The sequence below is a fragment of the Triturus cristatus genome, chromosome 2_2 (assembly GCF_964204655.1).
Source record: "Triturus cristatus chromosome 2_2, aTriCri1.1, whole genome shotgun sequence".
Lineage (NCBI taxonomy): Eukaryota > Metazoa > Chordata > Amphibia > Caudata > Salamandridae > Triturus > Triturus cristatus.
This window is the reverse complement of record NC_140582.1, coordinates 1,171,905,700-1,171,922,165: the sequence shown is the minus strand read 5'-3', so window position 1 is coordinate 1,171,922,165 and position 16,466 is coordinate 1,171,905,700. Positions and strand designations below refer to the sequence as shown.

At 47.3% G+C, this 16,466-nt stretch overlaps 1 protein-coding gene across 11 annotated transcripts in view; it reads right to left on the bottom strand.

Moving 5' to 3' along the window:
* DYSF (dysferlin) overlaps window positions 1-16,466 on the bottom strand; it is a 1,012,908-nt gene that overhangs the window by 149,080 nt on the left and 847,362 nt on the right. For 6 of the 11 annotated variants that reach the window (XM_085642751.1, XM_085642752.1, XM_085642753.1 and 3 more), the window contains one exon: window positions 12,598-12,671. In XM_085642751.1, coding sequence (XP_085498877.1) covers window positions 12,598-12,671 — 74 coding nt within the window. Of the gene's footprint in view, window positions 1-404; window positions 438-12,597; window positions 12,672-16,466 lie in introns of all 11 variants that reach the window. The other 5 variants (XM_085642744.1, XM_085642747.1, XM_085642743.1 and 2 more) reach the window with 1 other exon arrangement.

The following is a 16,466-nucleotide window of genomic DNA, read 5'->3' as shown; positions in this document are numbered from 1 at the left end:
CAGCCTACCTACATATGGCCCTTGTGGTTGTTTCACATGGACTACCACAGTGATTTGGAATTCAAAAGAAGTGTACGGATATAGTAAAATAGAATATGGAATGGGGAATAATCGAGTATATAAGTATAAGCAATGAAGAAAGCAAATGTGTGTGTGTATGTGTGTGTGTGGGATGTGTATGTGTGTGTGTGGGATGTGCGTGTGTGTGTGTAACCCCTTTTACAGTCAATTTGCACTGGATTTATCCGGAGACTGTTTTTGGCATCAAGTTTCGGCCCGATCAGAGATACCGCCACCGCTTCCTCTGCAGGCCCCGGGTGCTGTGCTGTATGTCTGGAGTCAAACCCAGCACCCGTCCCAGTCCCTGAAACACAGACAGAGCCCTCACCAAGGCACATACTTACACGCTTCTTTTTGTTGGAGAACCACCTGAAATACTAGTTACGCAAAAGAAAACAATTCAGTAGGAAATATTTGCAGAGTTTGAAAAATTAACCAAGATTAAACCGGTAAACAGATTCTTGCACAGAACAAGAGTATTATTTCTTTAAAGAATTATGTACACGTGCATCAGAACAATGTATTGGTGTGGTCAGTTTCTTCCCCAATTCAGGCGTCCTCTAATTTGTTCTCAAGAGTGCGGCGCCTTCATGCATATGTATTCAGACAACTGAAAACCATATTTCAGGCCCAGAATCCCCAGGTTGGGTCTGGTAGACACATTACTTCTCGATATCTTGACAAACCCATGTCTTGTATGGTTTATAGTCGCGTAGATTCCTAGTCATTTTTCTTTGTTCCTCTTTATTTTGCTTAAATTATTATAAATTTGTTTCACTTTCAGCTAAACCCAGGTAAACACAATAAGAGGTTTAAGGTTTTTACTTCTGAACTGGACTGTGTTTGGTTGTACTGTCAATATTTAAATGGTAGGAGTTAGGCTTGGTATATGAGAGCTACAGGGCGAAATGACGTATATCCGGAGTGCAACAGACACATGGAGGACATTGACGCTGAAAGTGAGAGCCTTCCCGCCCTATCAGAGTCGGTCAAAAGCCAGACACAGGTGAGGTGCACAGGGTTGGCTCTGAGCAGCAGTGTTCAGCAGCTTGGCACCATTGATAGTGAGTGAATAACCTGACACTCCATCAGAGGGAGTTCTATCGCTGTAGCACTCTATTGGAAAGAAATTCCCCCGCTGGACTTTCCCGCAGATTTAGCGCTCCCTCTAGGAATCAATGGAATCCCCTTTGCGGCCCACATATAGGTTAAACCCCCACACTTATGGAATGCAAGAGAAATAAGAAAGCGCGCACAACGCACTATGCATCCTTCTCTTACTGTGTTATTAAAAATAGCTCCTTTACTCACTCCTCCCCTTATTTGCAAAGATCTGCTCCTCCTCCGCTCCTATCTTTGACCGCGGAGCTCTACGTACAAGGTGTGCCTATTTTTTTAATACTAAATGCGAGAGAGGCAGGGAGAGGGACTGTAAAATGGGAAATATTTACTACTAAGTGGAAGGGTTTGGAAGGAGTATGGAGGGGTTAGGAGAGGGCTAGTGAGGTGTTTAGGGATGGACTCACCCACAAAAGAGTAACCCCATTCTGACGCGCGCCAATGGCAAGCCCGTCTGCGCCCGTCCACGCCAGACCGCCGCCAGATGCCAGGCCCCTTGTCCTGTCCCCTGTTATACCCCGTAGTTACTCACGCGATGAGCTGTTGAGTTTACTCATATAATCCCCTTGCTGGTCCTCTCAAATGTAGTGGTTGTGCTTACCTACTGCCGGGGGTGCCTCAAGACCTTGACCCCCTTGGTTACACGGATTTTAAGTTCATGAGTATAAACTGTAGGTCATTATAAAAACATCATGCTGAAGTTTTTGATCTCCTGGAAGATGAATCCCCCGACGTCCTCTTCCTAACCGAAACCTGGCTCACCCAGGACTCCACTACGGAATCCTGGTTGGCTCTCCCGCCAGGTTTTAACATGCAGAACCTAAACAGATTGGGGAAACGAGGAGGCGGTATTGCAATCATCACTAAGAATATCTATTCCTGTGCTCTCAATAGAGAGAATGTGGTGGATTGCGAAAGCGCTCTGTTTAAAATCAGGATGAATCCCAACCTCACCATTTCCGGCTTTCTTATTTACCGCCCGCCCAGACCTTCGGGGGCTTTCCGGGAGGATCTGGTAAATAAGACCGCGCTGTATGCCTGCCAAGCGGCAAATTTCAGCATTATTGGAGACTTGAATCTCCACTGTGATGCTGTTGAAAAGACCGAAATTTCGAGCTTTGTGGCCGATCTAGAAGCACTCCAATTGGTTCAGTGGGTTCAAGAGCACACACATGATGCTGGACACCTACTGGATCCTCTATTCTCGAATCTTACCTGGCTATTGACGGATCCTCCTGCCCCACAGTGTTGGACAGATCATTTTTTGGTGACCTTTACACTAAGATGGCAGGGTCAGCTGAGAGAACATTGCCCAACTTCCACCTTTAAACGACCATGGCATAAGCTAGACAGCAGTAAGCTGTCGGCGTACTGGTCGAGCCATAGGCCTCAACTACCACAAGATCTGGAGGTAGCGGATTTGTTAGTCCATGACTGGGTAACAGCTGGTCTGGACAATTGCATCCCAGCTAAGCTGACGAGGGTAAAACGGGACCAAACTAAACCTTGGTTCAACGAGTCGCTAGCTAAGGCAAAGAAGCATTGTAAACAGTTGAAACTTACATGGAGACGTTCTTACGATGCAGTGGGGAAATCCAACTATCGGAAAGCCATCAATATTTATCATAAGCAAATTCGGAGAGCCAGGGCTGAGTATATAGGAAATACTATCCTAACTAGCTCGAATCCATCTAAAACAATGTTCTCCCTGCTTAAGATTATGAAGACTGGTGATATGGCTAAAAGCTCTCCAATTTCTTCTAATAACCAATGTGATGAGTTGGCCAACTACTTTATTAAAAAAGTGGATAAAATATATCAAAACCTACCGGTAGCCACTGATCCGGTTACGAAGATTGGGCCCAATGTCCCGGCCTCCCGGGGCCTAAATAGCTTGCTATCGTTTCCAGCGCTATCTCTAACAAGTGTGGAGGCCCTGTTCAAAAAAATTAAATCAGGTTCACCTATTGATCCCCTGGCCCCAAAAAATCTTTCCCAAGTCATGCCATCCATTCTACCAGTGTATCTTGAATTGATTAATCTCTCTCTAGAGTCAGCTATAGTACCTGCAACATGGAAACACGCAAAAGTTATCCCTCTGCTGAAAAAACCGTCGCTGGACCCGGCCGACCCGGGTAACTATCGTCCAATTTCGCAACTTCCTTTTTTAGCGAAAATGGTAGAACTACATGTCCAGACTATTCTGACGGAGTTCATTGAACTAAATGCTATCATTGACCCGTCGCAGAACGGTTTTAGAGCCCGGCATGGCACTGAGTCTGCCTTGTTGACAGTGACGGAGGAAATCCGAGGGATACTGGATGTAGGGGACTCGGCGGCCTTAGCTCTTCTCGATCTAAGTGCCGCTTTTGACACGGTCTCCCATGAAATCCTACTAAGGTGACTATCTGATATTGGAGTGAGGGATCTGGCTCTCGACTGGTGCCGAGCCTTTCTAACTGGAAGATCGTTTCAGATATGGATGTCACCATTTCAATCCCGGAGGTATGCCTTACAACGAGTAGTGCCTCAGGGGTCTATCCTGAGCCCCCTCTTGTTTAATATCTACATGCAACCTCTGGCCCAGGTGGCTCGGAAGAGGGGTCTGTCAATAGTGTCATACGCTGACGACAACCAACTAGTGATTGCCTACTCCAAAAAGAACACCGCAAATCTTAGTAGATTCAGGGAAGATCTTGCTGAGGTGGCAGACTGGATGGCCAGCAATTATCTCCAACTTAACACCATTAAATCGGAGGTGTTAGTATTTGGAAAAGATCGGGACCTATGGTCTGATCATTGCTGGCCTGACAACCTTAAGCCAGCCCTGGTGCCCAAAGAAGTGGTCAAAAACTTGGGTTTCTGGATCGATAGCGGTCTGACTTTTGACTTACAAGCCAAGGCCGTGGCTGGGTCGTGTTTTGGCCTACTGCGTGGTTTGAAGCCAGTACTGGGCTTTTTTCCCCCTAGAGATCGTCAGACCATCATCCAGGCGACTATACTATCGAGACTGGACTATGGGAATGGATTATATCTTGGGGCGAATAAATCCTGTATCATGCGTTTACAGAGAGCTCAGAATGCCGCAGCACGTATGCTAGTGGCACTCCCGAGATCTGCATCGGTTGCACACATCCTTCGCAAGCTGCATTGGTTGCCTGTGGAGAAAAGAATTCAATTTAAAACCTTATGTGTTGCTCATAGAATTCTATCTCAACAGGCTCCATTGGGTCTATCTAAGCTACTTCAACCGTATACACCTCAACGATCTCTTAGATCATCCAACCAGCTGCTGGCTATCGTACCCCGGACGGTGAGAGCAAAAGCTGGGGGGCGGTCTTTCCGCTGTCTTGCAGCGTTACTGTGGAATCGACTCCCTCTTTCCATCAGACAGATACAGACTCATATCTCCTTTCGCAAGGCGATCAAGACCTGGCTTTTCCCTGCCGTTGTATAATCTCCTTTCTGTCCCGCCACTCTCTCGTTTCTCTGATCGCGCTGGGACGCCCCATTGCTGGGGCAGCTATGCGCGCTATAAATCTGAAAAACAAATAAATAAAATAAATAAATACATTCTTTTTCACAAACTTCACTTGTACAGATAGCTATGCCAAAAAAGGACCCAAAACAGTGGTAAATGTACTCCAGCTCAGACCCGGAGTAAGTCCATCACTACACACCGCCAACCACTGGCACTGCAACCCCCTCTCAAATAAAATAGGAGTAAGGGACATAAAATAATACCCCATAGGAAATAACATATAAAAATTAAGGGCCTCATTACCGATGCCGGTCCGACGAGCGTCCGAACGGCATCTTGTCAAACACGGAACCGCCCAACAAGGAGTCGGCAGTCCAGCTTCCCAAATCAGGATGCAACTGCCTTCACGCCAGTCGGAAAGTGTATCATTCCTTTTGCGGATTGTGCTGTGGGCTGCAGCACAAGCTGCAATAGGAAATATACACTTTTTAAACATCCATGCACCATACGGTGCCTGCCACATGGTGGCCCCAGGGGACGGGGCCCTGCTAGCGGCCCCCACAGTCCGTTTCCGTCTGTGACCATCGGACTGCCATATAAAGGCTGTCGGAAACATGCATAGTAATCCCTACGGCGGTGCCTCAGCAGGCACGGCCTCCATTTTGGAGATTACGATCCACCCTCCACCCTAGCGTGCTCCTTGAGCCTGTCGGAGTGAAGCGGATTCCTGCCGCAGGCATCGATCGGACCGCCAGTATCATAAATACAGATGCCTCAGATGTCGGACAGAACGCCACAAACGAGCTGTTGGATGGCCTTCCGCCCGACATTGTAATGGGGCCCTCATTTATTTTGATTACTCAGGTAGGTAAAGATTTTAAATTAAATGTTATATAAAAGTACATAACGAAAAAATAATGTGAGTTTTAAAAAAATTCAACAACTTTTTAATTTAAAGATAAATGTTAGTTTATTTTTGAAAAAATATTTAAATGAAATTAAATTAATTCCACACGCAACTTTTAATAATCTTTAGTGTATAGTATATAGATATAACCATTTTACTTGAGGTTTTTTTTTAGAAACAAAAGTTTAATTTAAATAAATAGATTTAAAATAAATACATATTTAATTAGAAATGAATAGTACTGCAGCGTTTTTCCATTTTTGTCACATACTTTGCCATAGTGAGATCTCTGTCGCGGTGGCAGAGCACCGTTCGCTGAATGAAACCGCAGAAGCCCAGAACGGGCAGTCTCGTAGCGCTAATATGTTTTCAGGTTATCAGATGGCGATGGGCGGCCACAAGACATTACATTTCACAGGTTTCTTCCGAGCATAAGAGGCAGACAGAGGCCTCTACCCCACGGCTAAAATAAACATTAATGATATATTCAGGTGCACTATTATTCGTGTGAAAGTGTCACTATAATAGTGATTGTTTAAAATGCATTTCTATGTGGCAAAGGTAGCCTGTTTGGTTTAGAATAACCCAGGGCACAAATCGGGGGTGAACGCGGGTGGACATCGTCCCGCCACTATTTTCACAGGGTGGACGCCGTCCTCCCTGCCAAGAAGCTGGGTGCCACTGAATGATGCTGAACTGGTCCCGGGGTCATTTTCCGGGTCATTCAGCAGCGCTGGCATGGAGTCTGCTTTACTTTCCGAGCAGCCACGTGCAGGCGGAGAGGGGGCTGCATTACTTTACATTCCAGCTTACCCAAAACAAAGGCCGGAGTTAAAGGGCCATCAGGCCTCCCTTTGGAGTGTCCTGGCTGGGAGCTGTCTAGAGCCTCACCCCACATGCAAATGCAATGGAGGGGGAACAAAGGCACACATATTGTTATGGCTTCACAGGTACTTGAGAGAGGCCCGTTTGTCTTTGTTTAGTCCCTGTATTGAAGAGATGTGCACACACAGTAGGGATGGCAGATGTATTGGTCTGGCTCAGTATTGAAGAGATGTGCACACACAGTGTGAATGGCAGATGTATTGGTCTGGCTCAGTATTGAAGAGATGTGTACACACAGTGCGATTGGCAGATTTATTGGTCTGGCTCAGTATTGAAGAGATGTGCACACACAGTGCGAATGGCAGATGTATTGGTCTGGCTCAGTATTGAAGAGATGTGCACACACAGTGCGAATGGCAGATGTATTGGTCTGGCTCAGTATTGAAGAGATGTGCACACACAGTGCGAATGGCAGATGTATTGGTCTGGCTCAGTATTGAAGAGATGTGTACACACAGTGTGAATGGCAGATGTATTGGTCTGGCTCAGTATTGAAGAGATGTGCACACACAGTGCGAATGGCAGATGTATTGGTCTGGCTCAGTATTGAAGAGATGTGCACACACAGTGCGAATGGCAGATGTGTTGGTCTGGCTCAGTATTGAAGAGATGTGCACACACAGTGCGAATGGCAGATGTATTGGTCTGGCTCAGTATTGAAGAGATGTGCACACACAGTGCGAACGGCAGATGTATTGGTCTGGCTCAGTATTGAAGAGATGTGCACACACAGTGCAAATGGCAGATGTATTGGTCTGGCTCAGTATTGAAGAGATGTGCACACACAGTGCGAATGGCAGATGTATTGGTCTGGCTCAGTATTGAAGAGATGTGCACACACAGTGCGAATGGCAGATGTATTAGTCTGGCTCAGTATGTACACAAGTAACAAGTACTTAAATACCACTATTTGTTTTTTATTATTTTATAGTGCTACTCATCCCAATGCAGGGTGTCAGAGCGCTTTACATCACACGTACACACTATACATTGACAATAAATCATATAACTGTGTAAATCAATGTCATTCATAGCTCTCTGTGCTATATTACAAGGATTACAATTCATGAACTGCAAGTAACAAAAGGATCTCTGTGTTACAAGCAGTAAACCACTTACCTAGCTACATAAAACAAACATCTGCCACCTGCATGTTAGACGGTGTGCTTTACAGGAGATACATTAACCCTCTCTACGACTATGATTCAAAACTGGGACTAGACAAAACACGGATCTCATCAGCAAAAGCATTAACCTCCAGAGCTACCTTGCCATTATTGTTGTTCTCTCAAATGTACTGGACAAACAAAGATCCCTGCAGCAGGTGCCATAATCCGATAAGGGGCTGTATTATGCATTGTGACTGTTTGCGCCCGGCGCACATACAATGATGTATGAGCTGCCCCCAGGGCAGCTACTAACTCTGACTGCCCTGGGGGCAGCGCATTCATGTGAAAACACGGATGTTTTCACAGTGCAGACGGCACCCGCCTGTACTTTTACAGGGTAATAGAGATCCCCTAGCAGGAGGGTGCAGTCAGTGACTGCACCCTCCTGCAAGGGGATGTCTGGGGGTCCATGGGACCCCTTTACACGCTGCAGAGGGTTGCTGTCAGGAAGTGCACTGACAGTGCGCCACCTTTTAAATGGCGCACTGTAAGTGCGCCTCCTGAGGGCTCCTTTGACTCTGCGCCTACTTCTGTAATATATAAGGAATTCCCTCATTTGCATAGGGCATGCACCTATGCAAATGAGGGGACACCCTCTGAAGGTAGTGCTGGCGCTTTAAGTGCTCCAGTGCTATCGGTATTATAGAAGGGGACGCACAAGCGTCTGCACACCCTTCTATAATACCAAAGTGTCCCGGGGGTGTGCAAAGTGGTCGCAAGCGCCCGTTGTGCCCCCGGGGCACTTATTGTAATACAGCCCAGGATATTTAAAAATGTAGACTTGCAATCAATTAAGCAGAACAGATTTACTACCACGTTTCTCATTGTTTCTAAGTTCTTTGTGGAAGAGCTAAAAAAACATATGTATGTAAGTTGAGGCCCACATTTTCCAACAGGGTTGTGACACGTTGTTGGCGCAACCCCAACGCAAAATCTAATACACAAGATCTAATTTGTTAAATCTTGTAATGCGCTCAAATGTACTCATGATAGATCTGTTAAACTTGAGTGCGAGGTGTTAAGATCTGATGTCACTTCTTGTGATGTCACTGATGCCACACAATGATGTCACATGCTGTGTCCCCCCACTTCTTTTATAGGATTTGTGCCCTGGATTAAACCATTATGAGTGGCACTTGGCAGAGCTGAAAAATGTGCACAGCTACCATCTCAACTTAAAATTGGTCTAAGTGGCCGGTGTCACTCTACATCTTAAAACTAGGGGCGGCTGTTTTTGTTTGCAAAGCATGTGAGTTACAAAAGTTATGATTCGACCTCTCTACCTTATTGCGTTTCAAAAGTTAAGTCAGCCTTTGGCTTTCACTAGATTTGGACACCGAGTCTGCGTGGTCCCTATTGATCAATGTAATTAACATGCCGCAGCCTCATGACTTCCGCTTTACAGCCTTGATTATTTTGGGAAAGTTCCACTACTCTTGCTATGTTCTGCTTGATTTCCAAAGCTGGAAGAGCACTGCCGGCCCAGCAGTGGCGGTTCCTCCGCTATGGCGGAGGAGCGACACCCCGCCCTGTCAGCTGCCTCTAAATTTGAAAAAGAAAACGATAATTAAGCATGTTTATTATCGTTTTATTTTTATTTTCTGCCGTATCTTGTGGGTGGGGCCATCACAGGGGGTGGGCAGTCACCGGAGCAGCGGTAGCACATAACAGTTTGGACGGCTGTCTCAGTGCGGCCAAACCATCATGCGCACTGACATCTCCCCAACCCGAGCTGCATTGCCCGGTGGAGAGAAAGGCAGGCGTAGGCTCCCAGTCCCCTGTGGAGCATAAATCAAGCCCTCTCAGGCCAATCCCAGTGGTTCTCTTGTGCATGAGAGAAGCACTGGGATTGGCCGCAGGTGAGTCTGAAAGCCTCAGCAGACAGGAGTAGAGCAGCGATCAGCTAGGAGAAAGTGAGTTCTTTTTTTTTCTTTATATATGTCGTTCGCCCCCACACCCCTACACCCCCACCTCATCCCCGCCCCGCCACTCTGCAATTACAGCTGGTACTGTGGCCCAGGGCCTTCGGCTACTTACATGTAAGAGATCTTAGTTAATCTTTCACACGGCCACATGCCTCCATCCTTTCCCGCTGAGCTGTGGCCAAGCCTATGTAATCCAGATGGCAGATTTTCAAAGCTCAAATCTTAGCAACAAAATGCAACATGTGCACGTTGTGTATGTGCTCGAATTGTGCATGCGTTTTATGAGTCGTGGCGCTTTCCATCCAAATTCATGCACAGAATGCATGCAGAGAGAAAAGCCCCTGGAAATGTATTTGGGCAGACATTAAGTGCAACGTCTGCATTCCACGTGCGCCACTTGTGCTCTAAACGCTGCATTTGAAAATGGTGCAAATTCTATTCTGCACTATTCTGGCCTTTTCATGTAACACATATCTTGCCAAAGAGGATATGTGGTAAGTGCATTCTGGCCACTTCAGCACTTTTGTGTCACGAATGCCTATTCCAGACCGGGACAACGGTGAACCAAGAATCACCATGGCCGATCACCAGCTGCTGCCGGTCTAGTCCGCCACATTTTACGCAGTTATGTTATATTATGTTATGTGTATTTGTAAAGCGCACAACAACCCGTGAGGACACAGCGGTTTTCCACCATTCACATTCATTTTTGTCAGATATGTAAGTGCTTATTGTGTTGTGTGAACTTGCAATACAACATCCAAGACTCTTCCAAACACCATGGATTCCAGCAAACAGCTTGCTGGAGGGTCAGTGAAAGGACCAAAGTCTTCACAGGTTTGCATTTAGGCAGAGGGCAGTTGTGGAAGTGGGTGGTGCCAGGGATGGAAGTGGGCAGTGCCAGTTGTGGAAGTGGGTGGTGCCAGTGGTGGAAGTGGGCGGATGCCAGTGGTGGAAGTTGGCAGTGCTAGTGGGAGAAGTGGGCAGTGGCAGTGATGGAAATGGGAGGTGATATGTTTATTAAAATGCTGGCTCTGGCACTGAATGTCTTTAGAAATTGGGCACCGATGATTATATTTCAAAGCTTTACAAATGCAGGCCACAAATATGTATCCTCACTATAAGTGGCCAAACATCAGTTAGAAGGTGTCAGATAAATATCTTTAAAGTATTTCTTTGATATCAACAAATTATACCTTATATCCACAGATGTCTTAGCATGCAACTGAAGTTTGTTATTATATCACTCAGTGTTGCACATGGTTTATCAGGGGTGTACAACATGAGTCCAGAAGGGTTGGATACAGGCCTGTATCCTGATATTCAGGTCATCTGCAGAACATAAATCTACATACATTGGCTATGTTCTTAGTACAAATATCTATACATACATTATTGCATCATTTCGGTAGTCTGCGACTAGGATGAAAATGAAGAATGCATGTGACCTTCTGGACCAAGGTTGGACATTCCTGTGTTGATTCTGTAAAGGTGATGAGTTTGGAAAATAATGTATCCCTACCAAGAGTTGTGACTGAATTCATCATCCCTACTTCAGATGTCTGTGTGAGTACTGGCCAGTTACAAACAAGCATACAACATTTGCCGAAATCATCTTCAACAATGCCTAAAAAAGGGAGGGCACTGTTGTGAAATGTATCAACAAACCAAATAAGTAATGGTTGAAAATCAAGAGGCCTCTAGGCTCTAGAAAGAGTTCATTGTAGGAGGATGCGGCTATTGCTTGGGAGCCCAGCAAGCTGTGAACATGGGTCAAAGTAGCACTACATTGTGCACATTTAAAAAAACCTGATTATTTGTTTCACCGCAGACATTTTACACATGCGCAGTCCTAAAACACAATACCCAGATGCAAGCCCATTCAAAACACCCAGCACACACTGAAAAAAGGATCAAAATGAGAACTCCTAAAATATCACTCTGTAATAGCATTAACATTTACATCACATATTTAAACAGATATTTGTTCTATAAAACAATATTTTATATGACAGAAAAAGTGGCAAAAATATTTGAAAAGAGCTGAATAAGTTAAAAGACCAGGGTATGCGATGAGGCCAAATATGAGCTTTTCAACCAAAATGTACTCCTAAAGCTTTCACCTTGTGTAAACTATGCAACACACTATAGAACTACTCCAAATACCACTGTATCCAGAGTTTACTTTGGAGAAGAATAGGTGCCAGGGCTCTCGTGGGGAGGCCACTGCAGCTTGCACCACCCATTGCCCCTGCCAGGGCTGCCAATGATAGTACCAACACAATTACTAGCCATCACACTCCTACAAGTGTGACAATTCAGCCTATTGCAGGCCCCCAAAGCTATAAGAATGGCTTGGATAGCAGTCAATAGTCATATTTAAAGTGTGTTGAATTAATAAAACTGTCGTTGTGCTCATTTTAAAATTAGACAGACAGTGCCACTATGTGGCAGACTGTTACAAGTCCAAGTGTTGACAATTAAGTGCCAGTGCTGAGCACCAGAAACCACCGGCACAACTTAAGTACTGATTTTCACACATTGTTATCTAGGTTAGAAAAGCTAATTTTCTAGATGTGGCAAACAAATAAGATCTTCCACCTCTACCTCAACTGAGGGCGTCCTTAAACACTCTTTGCCTCACTCAACCCTCACATAAGACAATAAAACTTGTTATTCAGCCAAAAATGGTAAGACCTTGACCAATGGTTATATTTCAAAGATGAACAGAATCCATTGTACCTCCTCTTAATCTTAGGGCAGTTCTGAAACATATGTGTCAGGTCCCCTCTATACACACCACAATTCCAACAAAGAGTAGAGTCGTTCAATCTGTCTACGCCTTGTTTCTGGCACCCAAAAAGTCTAAAAAGCTGTTGAATCTCCATCCAGTTGGTGTAGCTAGAAATGTAGCTTCACCCATTATAGCAACACAACTTAAAATTCGAAAAAGTAAATCTGCTGCTCAGACTAACGAGAGGACATCTCACAGCCTTGTCACCAGATGTGCCACATGCTTTTCATCATTCATAGCAGCATCTCGAGCCTTACCTTAGTTGGAATCAGCGGCTCCTTGTCATCAATGTCAATGAGCACATCATCTTTGGGTGTGTAACCACCATCACCTGTGGTCACAAGCGAAAGGAGAAAGAGGTTACATATTGCTATCTATGATTGTGTTATAAGTCACCCACTTCTGGTCGACCACGGGACATTGTAAAACCCTTGAACCTTAGAGTTTGTCGAACATTTGCTTCTCGTTACTCAACCTCGCATATCATCAATAGCTCTATGTGTCCATCTCAGTGTGCATACCAACTTATGCACCCACATGTTACTATACAAAGACCCACTGTTTGAAGGGCTTTGAATCCCAAAACATACAAACACAACTACATCCAGGATTTGCGCATTCCTAAACTTTAATATGCTATTCCAGTCTCTATCCCAAGATCTCAAACTTTAAACACCTCTGTCCTTCTCTCATTTATCTACTACCCTCTTTCCCCACCCTCCTTTCATATCCAACTTTTGTCTCTTTCACCCATTTATGATTTTATGTTATTCTTTCAAGAAAAAAAGCCACATCTGGCACTTCACCACCGAATGTTTACCAGACTTTCATTTCCACCTTTGTTATCCTTGTTGCAAATTCAGTTTTCTGGCACTACTCAATCGCTGTCTTTCAGGGTGCTCCCAGATATCTTGGAAAATGCTGCCCTCTCCAAGCTTCTGAAATCATCCCTTGTATTTATTTAACATTTCAGCCCTTCTCTCTCTTCCAACAGCTAAGCTTCTCTAATAGCCTCTCCGCCAACTCAAGGTTTATCTCGATAAACACATTGCTCATCTTTTTTTTTTTTTTTTTTTTTTTTTTTGAAACCGTTTATTACAAATCTCAAGAATATACAAATATGGGCCCACAACCTTCCGGCCGGCCGCTAGGAATGGCAGAAACATATGGCATACGTTCATAGAACACTTGGCGTTACAAAGGAGCATAAGCAGGAGTTATCAACATCATGGGCCACAGCCATAATACCCCACAGTACGGTTTCATTTTATACAAACAACAAAAAAACAACACCCACAAGGCTACCCACAGTCGAAAGTAGCAGCACGTGCTCCCCAATGGGGAACCCCAACTGTCCAGAGGAGTCCAAAGAGGGGAAGGGAAACAGAGCGAGGACTGGGGGAACCCTGTGCCCGGGGCTAGGGGAAGGAGTCAGCTAAGGGGACGGGGCTGGTGAGGCAGCAGGCAGCAACGGTGGCGCGCAAATACTCCCACGGTAGGCGTTCCAGGGGCCCCACACTTTCACCCATGTCCCAGGCTTACCCCTCGCCACATACACCACCTTTTCTCGAAACATGCACCAGTCCATGTGCTCTTTCCAGGCCGACACCGCCGGGGGTTCTGGGATCCCCACAGTTGCGCAATATCACGCTTAGCAATCATATATCCCAGAGTCACCCACCACGTTTGCGGAGCCGAGTAGTCAGTTGGTTCCCACACATTCAACAGGCATCTCCTCGCTTCCGGCAGCAGCGCAACACGCGTAACCACTCGCAGGACCTCGTGCACACCGCGCCAGAATCGCTCCACCTTCGGGCATTCCCATAAAATATGCAGGAAGGTCGCCACGGCACCACAACCACGCTTACACAATCCATCCTCAGTATAGCCCATACGCTGAAGCCTTGGCCCCGTCATGTAGACCCGGTGGAGTATCTTAAGCTGGACGAAGCGAAGGCGAGCCGGTATAGCCACCTCCTTCGGAGAGGCCACCGCGGAGGTCCAGTCCTCATCGTCCAATTCCAGACCGTCGGCAACCCAAGCCTCGCGAAGGCCAATCAGCAAGCCCGATCGATCATTAATCAGTTTTTTATAAATAAGGGAGATCGTACTGTCTGGGACGTGGCCATCTAGCACTCTATCCTCCAGGGGGGAAGACTCCGGGATGGAGGCGACGTCTGGGAAGACGGAGCCCAGTGCATGACGGATCTGCAGGTATCGAAAGTATTCACTGCCCTGCAACTGAAACTCCGTCTGCAGCATCTCGAATGTTTTAAATCCTCCCCTCGACCAGAGATCCCCCACTTTACTGATGCCTATCATGTCCCATTTCTCGAAGCCCTTCGAGGTCCAGAGAGAGCCCAACTTCTCAGACGCATACAGCGGTGACGCCCGGGTCAAACGGTCCTTCCACCCCATAGCTGCATTAGCCGCATGCCATACTCTGACCATGACACGCGTAGGTCCCGTCAAGCGAGCGTCGGGCGCGCCAGAGTAGAGCGCTCGATTGTAGTCGCTACCGGGCAGTAGCATCTTGTCCATCTCAAATGCCGGGTTCAAGGCGGGCCCATAGAGGCCATGGTTAATTGCAGCTAGCTGGGAGGCCCAGTAATACCGTTTAATATCCGGGAGGGCAATCCCCCCGTCATACCATGGGAGCGTCAACTTCGCCAGGGCAATGCGCGGCCTCCCGTCCCAGAACAGGCGGCGCTGTAAACTCTCCACCTCACAGAAGTAGCGCGCCGGGACTGGGTCCATAGTGTTCTGGAGAGCGTATAAGAAACGTGGCAACGACATCATCTTAAACAACGCCGCCCGGCCGAGCGGCGAAAGCGGCAGGCGCCGCCAGCGCACGACGTCCTCCTTCAAGCGCTGGAGAGGGGGAAGCAAGTTCCGCTCGTAGCGGGCCTCTGGGTCCAGAGTAATGTAGACACCCAGGTATCGAAACCCCTGAGAGGCAATCTGAATCTGACAACCCCGCGGAAGGACAGGAGCCTCCCCAGAGAGCACATACACGCATGATTTAGCCCAGTTGATGACAAGGCCTGAGTTCCGGCCGAATGAACGTAAAACATCAACCAGGACTATGAGTGACTTACGTGGGGAGGCTAGGTACAAAAGGATGTCGTCAGCGTATAGGGACACACGGTCCTCATACTCGGGGGTCCAACGGAGACCACGGATGGAGGGGTGCCACCGCAGCCACTCCGCCAGGGGCTCCAAGGCCAGCGCAAACAGGAGCGGCGACAAGGGGCAGCCCTGTCGCGTGCCCCGGCCCAGCTCGAATGGGGCCGAAACTCTTCCATTCACCACCACCTGCGCCAATGGGCCCGAATACAACAATTTGACCCAACTGATGAAGCCCGGGCCGAATCCAAACTTCGCCAGCATCGCCCAAATGTATGGCCACTCAAGCGTGTCAAACGCCATAGTGGCGTCTAAGGACGCCAAAATGGCCGGCTCCCGCACGAATGGGACACGTGCGAGCACCCCGTGCAAGCGCCGCAGATTAAGGGCCGTGTTGCGATGGGGGATAAAGCCGGACTGGTCTTGGTGGACCAGGTCGCCCACCACGCCGACCAGCCGATTGGCCAGCACCTTGGCGAGAATTTTGGGCTCCGCATTCAAGAGCGAGATAGGCCGATAGGATGTGACCCGGTCCCGAGGCCTCCCCTCCTTGTGGATCACCACGATAGTAGCCAGACGCTGGTCCGGCGGGAGGGAGCCCAGCGAGTGGGCCGCCAGGAACATCGCGCGGAGGTGGGGTGCCAGTACATCTGGTCGCAACTTATATAACTCGATAGGGATGCCATTCGGGCCCATGGCCTTGCCAGAGGCAACCGAACGTATGGCGAGGGCAATTTCGTCGGATGTAGGAGCGGCATCCAGCGACACCCTGTCCTCCTCCGAGAGGGAGGGCAGCGCGATATCCCTAAGCAGGGAATGGGAGTCCTCCTCCGAGCAAGGAGAGACCGGAGAATACACCTCGCGGAAATAATCCGCGAAACAGGAGACAATTTCTTCTGGCTCGGTGACACTCACACCATCCGTCCTCTCAATCAGCGGGACCACACGATTCACTCTCTCCTTTTTATCCAACCACGCTATCAGTTTGCCCGCCTTATCA